This window comes from Ovis aries, chromosome 17 (genome assembly GCF_016772045.2).
Source record: "Ovis aries strain OAR_USU_Benz2616 breed Rambouillet chromosome 17, ARS-UI_Ramb_v3.0, whole genome shotgun sequence".
NCBI lineage: Eukaryota > Metazoa > Chordata > Mammalia > Artiodactyla > Bovidae > Ovis > Ovis aries.
The window spans coordinates 71,045,345-71,059,035 of record NC_056070.1 but is presented as its reverse complement, the minus strand read 5'-3'; the positions used below and the strand labels follow the sequence as shown (position 1 = coordinate 71,059,035).

The 13,691-nt window shown below is 45.4% G+C and overlaps 2 protein-coding genes across 15 annotated transcripts in view; one reads left to right on the top strand and one right to left on the bottom strand.

Moving 5' to 3' along the window:
• Positions 1-13,691, bottom strand: part of LOC114108841 (immunoglobulin lambda-1 light chain) — a 469,312-nt gene that overhangs the window by 161,033 nt on the left and 294,588 nt on the right. The window lies entirely within an intron of this gene.
• LOC101117791 (zinc finger protein 280A) lies at positions 3,458-9,507 on the top strand. The gene is made up of 2 exons (XM_015101729.4): positions 3,458-3,694; positions 6,935-9,507. Exon 2 carries the CDS (start codon positions 6,987-6,989, stop codon positions 8,673-8,675), a length of 1,689 nt encoding a protein of 562 aa, XP_014957215.3. The 5' UTR covers positions 3,458-3,694; positions 6,935-6,986; the 3' UTR covers positions 8,676-9,507.

Genomic DNA, 13,691 nt, shown 5'->3' with positions numbered 1-13,691 from the left:
GGGACCGAAGCCCAGCCCCCCGCACTGGGTGTGCAGAGTCTTAGCCACTGGCCCCCTGTGAAAGTCCCCTCCACATATGGATTGTGCAGGACACAATGAAGCCCCAAACAGGGTTGATGGTAGGGCGATTTGCCTGGCTACAAATTTGCACCCTACCTGCTCCTTAGAAATATCTGAGACCTTTAATAACGTTGACTCCCTGTTCCTGTTCCTGGAGATACTGATTCTGTGGATATGGAGTAAGATCGGCAGAATCAACCAGAACATTAGTACTTTTCAAAAGCTCTCTAGTACTCACTGTTTAATATGGACACCTTAAGCAGCCTGGGCAACACCTGGAGCTTGGGAGAAACTCAGCCTCTCAAGGCGCCACCCACAACTGTTGGACGAGAATGTGTTTTTGCACAAGACACGTAGGCAATTCCTTAGATTCACTGAGGGTTAAGAAGCACAGCCCTGGAGATTTGAAAGTGTGGCCCAAACTGAGAAGTTTGGATCCGGATCTCTGGGCTTTGCTTACACCCTAACTTCCTTCAATACGAAGGACACCCAGAAGCCCCGAGAGAGGGTGTGGGAGTCCTAGAATCTCTGGAGGGTGGTGGGGAGGATGAGCTCCCAGCTCAAGCTACAGCATCTGACCGATTGATTGAATTAGCAATAACCTGCTCCTCCCAGGGCAGGAGCTCAGTGTGTCACATGAAGGAAAAATGAATTCCTGACCCTCAACCCTCAGGGTCTCCGGAAGGAGTAGATTCTTGGGTATTTTAAGCGTGTTCTTATTGCTGTTTGGGCTTCCCTTGTGGCTCAGCTGGTAAAGAATCTGCCTGCAATGTGGGAGACCTGGGTTTGATCCCTGGGTTGGGAAGATCCCCTGGAGAAGGGAAAGGCCACCCACTCCAGTGTTCTAGCCTGGAGGGTTCCATGCCCTGCGTATTCCATGGGGACGCGAAGGGGGGGACACGGCTGAGCGACTTTCACTTCCACTGTTGTGGTTTAGTTGCTAAGTTGTGTCCGACTCTTTGGTGACCCCACAGGCAGGCTGTAGCCTGCCAGGCTCCTCTGTCCATGGGATTTCCCAGGCAAGAATACTGAAGTGGGTTGCCATTTCTTCCTCCAGGGGATCTTTCCGACCCAGAGATTGAACCCAGGTCTCCTGCATTAACAGGTGGATTCTTTCCTGCTGAGCCACCAGGAATCAATGTTTCCCAAAGTACTGGAGGATTTTACACCCTGGGATACACTTCACTTCAGAATCAAGTGAGGCAAACATTGAACTTTCAGATTCCCAGGCCCCCTCCTCTGGCAATCTGAGTTTCTTAGGTGTGATATGCAGCCCTGGAATCTCTATGTTTAACAATGTCCCAGGTGATTCTGAGATTTGAGCAATCTTTAGAAGCATATGAAAGTGAAAGTGTTAGTCATCCAGTTGTGTTCAACTCTTTGCAGACCCAGGCTCCTCTGTCCATGGAATTCTCCAAGCAAGAATACTGGAGTGGATAGCCATTACCTTCTCCAGGAGATCTTCCTGACCCAGGGATCAAACCCCGGTCTCCTGTACTGCAGGCAGATTTTTTTTTTTACTGTCTGAGCCATCAGGGAAGCCTAGAAGCATAAATAAGTAGTCAAAATTTTCCTTTCTTTCTCCTAAGTTTTTGCAAACATTTAAAAATTGACCTCATAAGTGTAAACACTGCAAAGGATGAAGCTTTTGGCATACAATAAAAATAAACCCTTTAAGTAAATAAAACTAGGAATTCCCTGGCAAACCAGTGGGTGGTGCTCAATGCTTCCACTCTGGTGACCTGGGTTCAGTCCCTGGTCAGGAAACTAAGATCCTGCAGGAAGTCGCATGGTGTATTCATAAATAAATAAAACTGTTAATATCATGCTTTCAAATACATCCAGAAGAATGTAAATAGCATAGAGTTTTAAAAAGTATTTATTTTTATTTAGTTATTGGCTGCCTGGGGTCTTAGCTGTGGCATGCAGGATCCTTTGTCGGGTCCACTGCCCTCTGGCATGTGGGATCTTAGTTCCTCAACCACAGATCAAACCCACGTTCCCTGCACTGGAAGGCAGATTCTCAACCACTGGACCACCAGGGAGGTTCCTAGCCTTGGGTTTTGATACTCACCAACTTTGGAGAAGGACATGGCAACCGACTCCAGTATTTTTGCATGGAGAATTCCATGGATAGAGGAGCCTGGCTGGCTACAGTCCATGGGGTCACAAAGAGTCAGACAGGACTGAGCAACTAGGCACAGCACTCAGCATCAACTGGCTTGCTGCTAAGTCAGTTCAGTTGTGTCCGACTCTGTGCGACCCCATAGACAGCAGCCCACCAGGCTCCCCCGTCCCTGGGATTCTCCAGGCAAGAACACTGGAGTGGGTTGCCATTTCCTTCTCCAATGCATGAAAGTGAAAAGTGAAAGGGAAGTAGCTCAGTCGTGTCGGACCCTCAGCGACCCCATGGACTGCAGCCTTCCAGGGTCCTCCGTCCATGGGATTTTCCAGGGAAGAGTAACCAGCTCTTTCTAATGGCCAGGTTTTTTTTTTTTTTTTCCTGTTTCATTGAGATGTAATGGACATATATATTGTGTAAATTTAAGGTGAACATGTCTTGATTTGATAAGAAAGGTATTTTTGATGTTATATCTGGTTACAGCACTTGAGATCACGTTCATTAGTGACCTTCATTTTTGTTCTAATTCAGTGACTCTGTTACCTTATAAGGTATGGAAATACACATATTTCTTCTCTGAAACCCTCCCTCCCCTTAAGAATCTGTGTGCAGAGCGCTGTAAAGGCAGTGGGAAGGAAAGCTTGAGATATAATCTTGGTGGTGCAAAGGGGAAGGAGAGAGAAGAGGGGGAGTGTGGGAGGAAGGGAGAAGGAGGGGGACCAGGGTGTGGCCTGACGCACCTGACGGGGTTTAAGAACTCATGAGCCCCTGCCTAGAGAAGCTCTTGCGGTTCACAGTGAGGACCCCGGGAATCCAGCGGGAATCCAGCGGGTGCTGCACTTCAAGTGCAGATCGCTTGGGAGCAAGCTTGCTTCCTGCCCCCTCACCCTGACCCTCCGCCCCCCAACCCACCCCCCTTGCCCCTGGAAGAGAACAGCGGTTTGCTGTTTGCAGCCAGAGAATTTTCTAGCACTGGAAGAGGACCCCTGCCTTTTTAGGTTCCTGACATCAGCCCAAGCTCTGTTGGAATAGCTGTGTGGACCACCTTCCGCTGCCCTTAAGCTATTGAACCGCAAATAACTAAAGACGCAGATAAATTGGAGACAAGGTGGTGGGCCTCTAGATGCCAGAGAGGTAAGTAGGGACTCTCACCACACTGAGACCTGGAAAACAGCCCCTGGGCAGGGCCCTGAAGCCCCACCCACATTCTTTCCTCTCTCTAGCAATTTGGTAGAAAGGTTTCTAGCTGAAAGATCCTATGGGGAAAAACTGGTTCAGAAACCTGATTGGAGCCCAGTTTGGATACTATGGATTGGATTATAAAGGGCTTTAAAAGGCTTGTAATCCCCTGATCCAGCCTCACTGAGAAAAGGCTTTTGGGGAGCCAGGTAGGAGTTTCATGGACACAGGAAGCGGTGCTGGTATTTCCAGAGAAATCTCTCTGGGACGTGGAGACAGAGACACTCCAGCTTCACCCTTAGCTGCACGGAGTCAACTGGACTTCAGGAGCTGGTGAGCCATGGGGTTTGGAATGCTTCATTTTGTTTTCTGCAGCCATGAGTCTGCAAAATTTCTCTGTAAAGGGCTAGATAGTAACCAGGCATTAAGGGCCCCGCGGTCTCTGCCATTAGCAGTGTGAAACAGCCTTTAGCAGTGTGAAACAGCCTTGGGCAGCGGCAAATGATCACGGCTGTCTTCCAATAAAACTTTATTTGTGACACTGAAATTTAGACATCATGTAATTTTCACATGTCAAAATATTCCTTTGTTCCCCCCAAATTTAAAAAAAAAATAAAAATATTAAACGTATTTTTTAAAGTTAAAAAAAACTAAAACGTAAAAATCATTCTTAGCTTGCTTGTTGGGAGAAAAAACCAGGAGGCAAGCCAATTTGTCAATCCCTGTCTAAACCATTTGCCTATATGATGCAGCTAGCAACCTATTAGTGACTTGTGACATGAATTTAGTAGGCTGGATTCTGCTTATGAAAAATAGAAATTTCCATTAAATCTCAGATGACATCACTGTAAGATACAACATTATTCCCTTTTTTTTTGGCCACACCCTGTGGCATGTGGGATATAGGTCCCCGACCAGGGATTGAATCCATGCCCCCTGGAGTGGAAGTGAGGAGTCTTAAATATTGGATCACCAGGGAAGTCCCACAGCATTATTTTTCATACCACTATAAGATTATACATATATTTATATACATATGTATGCATGTGTCCTCAGTTGCTTCAGTCATGTTTGACTCTTTGCAACCCTCTGGACTGTAGCCCACCAGGCTCCTCTGTGAATAGGAGTCTTCAGGCAGGAATACTGCGTGGCTTGCCATGCCTTCCTCCAGGGGGTCTTCCTGACCCAGAGATGGAACCTGCGTCTCTTACGTCTTCTGCATTGGCAGGAGGGTCCTTTACCGCTAGGGCCGCCATTCACACACAGCCAAACAAACTATCATATGCTACTGATGAAGTGTGATCTGGTATCAGAAATGGTCACAGGTAAACTTTAGAATGTCCCTTAATGTCAATGAAATGTGTTAATGGCATGGAAGCTATCAACAAATGTATTAAATGGAGACAAATTGTGTTACAAACCTTTTATTTCAATGAGCACCACCGCCCCTGTCTGCATCCAGCTACATACTGGCTGACTTTCTCCCTTGCATGATAGTTTTAAATCATTAAGATTCGGATTTCATTAAGTGCTTGGAGAAATCGCTTCTCAGCCTTCTGGCTAAGATCAAGTGTAAGTACCTGGGGAGCCAGGAATTAGTGGGTCGAGCCTGTGGTCCAGATAAATGATTGTATTAGTGACAGTTACCGTTTATTTATGCAGCAGACATGCAGCACAGACAGATGCCACATGTTGTTTTAGAAACAAAAATACAGCAGCCCAAGAGCTCTGGAGGTGAATATGGCACGTGAGTTGGGGGAGGCTATGATTTCCGACATCATGGTCAGGGAAGCCTGGCAGAGAAACTGTGGACCGAGGCAGGTCAGGAGCTGGGCGGCGGTACTTGAGACAGCGTCCAAAGCAAGGGGAGCAGCAGAAGTGCTGAGAAGGCCCCGTCCCTTCTCCTCGGTGCCCTTGCGGGATTGGGTCCGGGAACCCTTCACCCGAAGTTACCAAAGTCCATGGGTGCTCAAGTCCCTTATACAAAATGGTGCAGTAACTTAAGGGGATGCTCCCGCATGCTTTAAATCATCTCCACATTCCTTATAATACCTAATACAATGTCGATGCTGTGTAAATAGTTTCGAGTACAGTGTAAATGCTATGTATATATAGTTGCCAGCATGAGACAAGTTCAACTTTTGCAGTTAGAACTTTCTGGAATTTTTAAAAAAATATTTTTGATCCATATATAGAGTCTGGTGCCTTCTGGACTCGCAGAATGGAGGGAGTGAAGGGTACCCCCAAGGGACAGCTGGGGGCTCTTTTGGACATTTTATGTTGGTCAGCATTTCTGCGTGAGATTGGAGATCTGTAAGCAAGATGGTGCCTCACAGCTCTCCTGCAAAGTTTAAGAGGAGCGCTGGGGCCACCATGGAGAGATAAGGCAAAAGTGGCGGCTGGAGAAGGAAGTTTAACATGGTCATGTCACTTAACTGAGTTTGAGATGTTTCCTTATGTCTAAGGGTGTTAATAGGTATCTCAATGTTTCAGCTGATGATTAAATCAGGTACTAATTTTGTCTTTTGAAAGAACTATCACCACTTATCTGCAGAGAATAAGTTCCAAGACCCCCAGCGGACTCTGTAACCTCACATAGTATCAAATCCTATATACACAATGTTTTTTCTATGCAAACATATCTGTGATGCAGTTTATTTTATAAAAGCACAGTAAGAGATTGGCAACTAACTAATACTAACAGGAAAGTGAAAGTGAAGTCGCTCAGTCATATCCGACTCTTTGAGACCCCATGGATTACAGCTTACTACGCTCCTCTGTCCATGGGATTTCCCAGGCAAGAATTCTGGAGTGGGCTACCATTTCCTTCTCCAGAGGATCTTCCCGACTCAGGGATCAAATCCAGGTCTCCCGAACTGTAGGCAGACACTTTACCATCTGAGCCACCAGGGAAGGTGTAATAATAACATAGAACAATTATAACAATATACTTTTATAAAAGTTTTGTGAATGTAGTCTCTATGTAAAAAATATTACTGTACTAATTTAGAGATTTTTTTCACCCTAACTAAGCACTGACTATGCTCTGTGGCCATAACTTTTGCAGTTTGAGGTTTGAGAGCAAAACTAACCCAGATTTCTTTTCTCTTCTTCACATTCACCACAGATCTTAGCAACCTCAGCGTACAATTTTCTCTTTTTATATCACATTGAGAACTTCTATCTTTGCACTTAAAGGAAGCACTCAGTGGATTCTCTCTGGCATATCTAAATTGCCAGCATCACTCCACTTACGCTTTGGGGCCGTTATTGGGTAAACTAAGGGTGACTTGGTCACAAGCCCTGTGACATCTCAGCAGTCACTGTGGTAACCGAGTGGCAAACGGGTGGGGTGTGTAGGACAAAGAACGAGTCACATTCTGGGCAGGAGGGAGCAGGATGGTGAGATTCCAATCACGCTCCTCAGAATGACATGGAATTTAAAACTTACGAGTTATTTATTTCTGGAATTTCCCATTTAATATTTTTGGTGAACAACTGAGGGTTAACTGAAACCACAGAGAGTGGCCCCTGAGATCAGAGGCGATGACCTTGTCCTGTGGTTGCCTTTAGGTGGAAAAAGCACTAGAAGAAGGGGCTACTTGAAGCCAAAAGTGATTGTAAAATGGCCCATCTCTTCCCGTGTGAGGGAGCACAAGCACCGCCACAACCCGAGCAAAAGACCAGAGGGTCCAAAGCTAGCGATGAGCACGGAGACGATGCTGAGGTCATCTTTGTGGGAGTGCAGCACGTCAGTGAGGATGCTGAAATCCTCTTTGTCAGAGTGATTTCAAGTTCAAAGCCAGTCATTTCTAACATTTTGAACAGAGTGACCAGGGACTCATCTTCAAGAAGAAAGAAGGGCCACGTGAGTCCAGACCCCTCCTGCACGTTGCAACCTGCAAATCTCAGGAGCCCAGCATCAGAGCCAGCGGCCGTCTCCCCAGCTTCTCAGTCTGAATGGGGAGGAAGAGACAGTCCTGTTATTTTCGAGCCTTCGTCTAAACCTGATTATAAAACGAGCTCTCTGCAAGCCGTGCTTCACAATTCAGAATTGCTCTCTCCGCAGTCTCACTGTCTATCTGGAGCTGTTCTCTCATTAGGAGGCAAGGATGAAAATCCTCTTAATTCAAAGCGATGTTCCACTTCAGATGTAAATGTTAACGGTGGGAATCCCAAAAGACCTAAACTCAGCGATGGAATCCCAGGGGGACCTGCCTCCACCATGCCTCCTCCAGGAATCTCTCCTACAAAGAATACGATTATGACCTTGGACGATCTCCCGACCTCACTGAGCCATGTTCATGGTGGGGCATCATTTTCACGGACTCACGCAAATGACCAGGCATGCTTCAGTCTTATGGATCCAGAAGGAACATGTAGTTTGGAAAAGCTGGAGAAAACAGACTTTTTGACTCTAGCAAGTCAGAGCAAGACTGTTGATCCCATGAAAGGAAATCTGGTCATGTTACTCGATGACTTTTACTATGGACAGCATACAGGAGATGGGCAGCCAGAACCGAAGACTCACACAACCTTTAAATGCCTCAGCTGCTTGAGAGTTCTAAACAATGTCAAGTTCATGACCCATGTGAGGAACCATCTGGAGCTTGAGAGGCAGAAGGGTGACGGCTGGGAAATCCATACCACCTGCCGGTGCTGCCACCGCCAGTTCCCCACCCCGTTCCAGCTGCAGTGTCACATTGAAAGTGTCCACGCTCCCCGGGAGCCCTCCGCGGTCTGTAAAATCTGTGAACTGTCCTTCGAAACTGGTCAGCTTCTCTTACAGCACATGGGGGACAGTCACAAACCTGGCGAAATGCCCTACGTGTGCCGCGCTTGCAATTACAGATCATCAGCCTTCGCTGACGTAGAGGCGCATTTTAGAACGTGGCATGGAAACACGAACAATTTGCTTTGTCTGCTTTGCCTCAGAATTTTCAAACTGGCGACATCCTTCGTAAATCACGCCTGGAGGCACTGGAACAAGAGGGTCTTTCCGTGTTCCAAGTGCCGGCTGCAGTTTTTGAACCTGAAGGAGAAGGCAGAGCACCAGACCAAGCATCATCAGTCATTCAAAACGCCAGAGCAATTGCGAGGGCTGCCTCCTGAAACAGAGGTCACGATCCGAACATCAGTTCAGCTGGGACTGAGAGAGACAGCATCCATCACTGTGAGGAACATGGACTCCCAAGCGCCAAAGACCACGCAGAAGCTGACTACGAACACCAAATATTCCAGACGTCTTGCAGCAAGGGATCTGGTTAAAAATCATGCTCTACCCACCTCCGGAAATTCGAAAAAGCCCTATTGAGGTTCAGCCAGCTGTACATAAAGACCCTGCCTGGCTTTTGTTCTTGTTCAGTTGCTCAGTCGTGTCTGACTCCCTGTGACCCTATGAATTCAGTACGCCAGGCTTCCCTGTCCATCACCGTCTCCTGAAGCTTGCTCAAACTCATTCCATTGGGTTGCTGATGCCATCCAACCGTCTCATCCTCTGACACCCCTTCTGCTCCTGCCTTCAATATTTCCCAGCATCAGGGTGTTTTTTTTTTTTTTTTTTCCCAATCAGTTGACTCTTCCCATCAGGTGGCCAAAGTATTGGAGCTTCGGCATTAGTTCTCCCACTGAATATTCAGGGTTGATTTCCCTTAGGATTGACTGGTTGGATCTCCTTGAAGTCCAAGGGACTCTCAAGGGTCTTCTCCATTCTCCAGCACCACAGTTCGAAAAGATCAGTTCTTCAGCACTCAGCCTTCTTTATGGTCCAGCTCTTCCATCTGCATCTGACTACTGGGAAAACCATAGCTTTGACTTTATGGATATTTGTTGGCAAAGTAATGTCTCTGTCTTTTAATATGCTGTATAAGTTTGTCACAGCTTTTCTTCCAAGGAGTGAGCATCTTTTAATTTCATGGCCTCAGTAACCATCCACAGTTATTTCAGAGCCCAAGAAAATAAAGTCTGGCTTTACTGTAACTGAAATTGTACTTGCTTCATCTCTCTACCATCAAGTAGCTTTGAAATCTCCATGTTCCTTCCTGGACACTCTCTGCTCCCCAAAGTAACCACTTCTCTGACCTCTAGCACCAGGGATTCATTTTTCTATGTTTCAAATTTTAAATAAATAGAATTACACAGTACACTTTCTGTTCCTCTGGTCTTGGTTTTCTTTTAAATACGTGAGATGCATCCTTATTGCATGTAGCTGTGGAACATTCTTTTTCATTGCTGGGTAGAATTCCCTTGGATGAATGGGCATAGTCTTATATGTCCATTTTACTGTGCCTGAAATTTGAGGCTCTTATTTTGCCTTTTTGAATAAACCGCCTATGAACCTGTGTGTGTCTTTCATAGTAATTTCTCTAGGATAGCTATATCTGTATGTCTAGATATGAGATTCTCTGATAATGCATGTGGTAATGGTTTAGTTGCTAAGTGGTATTTGACTCTTGCAACCCCATAGACTCTAGCCCACCAGGCTCCACTGTCCATGGGATTTCCCAGGCAAGAATACCACAATGGGTTGGCATTTCCTTCTCCAGGGGTTTTTCCAGACCCAAGGTTCAAACCTGGGTCTCCTGCATTGCAGGCTAATCTGTCACTGACTGAGCCATTCTAATATGCAGGTACAGTCAAATGCTTTTTCAAAGTGATTGAAGCAATGTGTATTTCCACTAACAGTACTGGCATTTCCATTTTTATCAGACCCTTGGCACTGTCAGTCTGTTTCATCATATAACTGAGCAGGACCCTGCAGGGCTTTCCCAGGGACAGACCATGTCCCCCCCACACCCCCCACCGCCCCGCCCCTGCAATGTACCCTGTCTCTCATTTGTAGGAAAACTTTAGGTCCTAGACCTTCCATGAGTTTCCAAGAACAAATTTAATTAGAAGTGAAAAACTGCAGAAACAAAAAAATCAAGCAAGACAATAATTTGCTGTTGTGCAGTTGTGCTCACTCTTTGCAGCCCCATGGACTGCAGCACACCAGGCTTCTCTGTCCTTCCCATCTCCTGGAGCCTGCTCAAGCTCAAGTCCATTGAGTCTGTGATGCCATCCAACCATCTCATTCTCTGTCATCCCCTTCTCCTCCTGCCTTCAATCTTTTCCAGCATTAGGGTGTATTCTAATGAGTCGGCTATTCCCACAAGGTGGCCAGAGTAATGGAGCTTCACTTTCAGCATCAGTCCTTCCAGTGAATATTCAGAGTTGATTTCCTATAGGACTGACTGGCTTGATTTCCCTGCAGTCCAAGGGACTCTCAAGAGTCTTCTCCAACACCACAGATCAAAAGCATCAGTTCTTTGGTGCTCAGCCTTCTTTACGGTCCAACTCTCACATCCATACACGACTAGTGGAAGAACCATAGCCTTGACTACATGGACCTTTGTTGGCAAAGTAATGTCTGTGCTTTTTCATATGCCATCTAGGTTTGTCACAGCTTTTCTTCCAAGGAGCAAGCGTCTTTTAATTTCATGGCTGCAGTCATCATTGCAGTCATTTTGGAGCTCAAGAAAATAAAGTCTGTCATTGTTTCCATTGTTTCCTCATCTATTTGTCATGAAGTGATGAGACCTTTGACTGTGTGGACAACAACAAGCTCTGGAAAATTCAGAAAGAGATGAAAATACCAGCCCATCTGACCTGCCTCCTGAGAAATCTGTATGCAGGTCAAGAAGCAACAGTTAGAACTGGACATGGAACAGACTGGTTCCAAATAGGAAAAGGAGTGCATCAAGGCTGTATATTGTCACCCTGCTTATTTAACTTATATGCAGAGTACATCATGAATGCTGGGCTGGATGAAGCATAATCTGGAATCAAGATTCCTGGGAGAAATATCAACAACCTCAGATATGCAGATCAGTGCGATTCAGTTCAGTCACTCAGTTGTGTCCGACTCTTTGTGAACCCATGAATTGTAGCACGCCAGGCCTCCCTGTCCATCACCAACTCTCAGATCTTGCTCAGACTCAGGTCCATCGAGTTGGTGATGCCATCCAGCCATCTCATCCTCTGATGTCCCCTTCTCCTCCTGCCCCCAATCCCTCCCAGCATCAGAGTCTTTTCCAATGAGTCAACTCTTCGCATCAGGTGGCCAGAATATTGAAATTTCAGCTTTAGCATCAGTTCTTCCAAAGAACACCCAGGACTGATCTCCTTGAAGTCCTAGGGAGTCTTGGACTCAAGAGTCTTCTCAAAGAGTCTTCTCCAACATTTCTCCATCTCTTTCAATTGATGCACTTGAAAAGCATCAATTCTTTGGCGCTCAGCTTTCTTCACAGTCCAACTCTCACATCCATACATGACCACAGGAAAAACCATAGCCTTGACTAGATGGATCTTTGTTGACAAAGTAATGTCTCTGCTTTTGAAGATACTATCTAGGTTGGTCATAACTTTCCTTCCAAAGAGTAAGCGTCTTTTAATTTCATGGCTGCAATTACCATCTACAGTGATTTTGGAGCCCCCAAAATAAAAGTCTGACACTGTTTCCACTGTTTCCCCATCTATTTCCCATTAAGCGATGGGACCAGATGCCATGATCTTCATTTTCTGAATGTTGAGCTTTAAGCCAACTTTTTCCCTCTCCTCTTTCACTTTCATCAAGAGGCCTTTTAGCTTCTCTTCACTTTCTGCCATAAGGGTGCTGTCATCTGCATATCTGAGGTTACTGATATTTCTCCCAGCACTCTTGATTCCAGCTTGTGCTTCTTCCAGTCCAGCGTTTCTCATGATGTACTCTGCATATAAGTTAAATAAGTGGGGTGACAATATACAGCCTTGACGTGCTCCTTTTCCTATTTGGAACCAGTCTGTTGTTCCATGTCCAGTTCTAACTGTTGCTTCCTGACCTGCATATAGGTTTCTCAAGAGGCAGGTCAGGTGGTCTGGTATTCCCATCTCTCTCAGAATTTTCGACAGTTGATTGTGATCCACACAGTCAAAGGCTTTGGCATAGTCAATAAAGCAGAAATAGATGTTTTTCTGGAACTCTCTTGCTTTTTCCATGATCCAGCAGATGTTGGCAATTTGATCTCTGGTTCCTCTGCGTTTTCTAAAACCAGCTTGAACATCTGGAAGTTCACGGTTCACGTATTGCTGAAGCCTGGCTTGGAGAATTTTCAGCATTACTTTACTAGTGTGTGAGACGAGTGCAATTGTGCGGTAGTTTGAGCATTCTTTGGCATTGCCTTTCTTTGGGACTGGAATGAAAACTGACCTTTTCCAGTCCTGTGGCCACTGCTGAGTTTTCCAAATTTGCTGGCATATTTAGTGCAGCACTTTCACAGCATCATCTTTCAGGATTTGAAATAGCTCCACTGGAATTCCATCACCTCCACTAGCTTTGTTCGTAGTGATGCTTTCTAAGGCCCACTTGACTTCACATTCCAGGATGTCTGGCTCTAGATCAGTGATCACAGCATTGTGATTATCTGGGTCGTGAAGCTCTTTTTTGTACAGTTCTTCTGTGTATTCTTGCCACCTCTTCTTAATATCATCTGCTTCTTTTAGGTCCATACCATTTCTGTCCTTTATCGAGCCCATCTTTGGATGAAATGTTCCCTTGGTATCTTTAATTTTCTTGAAGAGATCTCTAGTCTTTCCCATTCTGTTCTTTTCCTGTACCTCTTTGCACTGATCGCTGAAGAAGGTTTTCTTATCTCTTCTTGCTATTCTTTTGGAACTCTGCATTCAGATGCTTATATCTTTCCTTTTCTCCTTTGCTTTTCGCTTTTCTTTTCACAGCTATTTGTAAGGCCTCCTCAGGCAGACATTTTGCTTTTTTGTATTTCTTTTCCATGGGGATGGCCTTGATCCCTGTCTCCTGTACAATGTTATGAACCTCATTCCATAGTTCATCAGGCACTCTATCTATCAGATCTAGGCCCTTAAATCTATTTCTCACTTCCACTGTATAATCATAAGGGATTTGATTTAGGTCATACCTGAATGGTCTAGCGGTTTTCCTTATTTTCTTCCATTTAAGTCTGAATTTGGCAATAAGGAGTTCATGATCTGAGCCACAGTCCTGGTCTTATTTTTGCTGACTGTATAGAGCTTCTCCATCTTTGGCTGCAATCAATATAATCAATCTGATTTTGGTGTTGACCATCTGGTGATGTCCATGTATAGAGTCTTCTCTTGTGTTGTTGGAAGAGGGTGTTCACTATGACCGGTGTGTTCTCTTGGCAAAACTCTATTAGTCTTTGCCCTGCTTCATTCCGCATTCCAAGGCCAAATTTGCCTGCTACTCCAGGTGTTTCTTGACTTCCTACTTTTGCATTCCAGTCCCCTAAAATATGCAGATGATACCACCCTAATG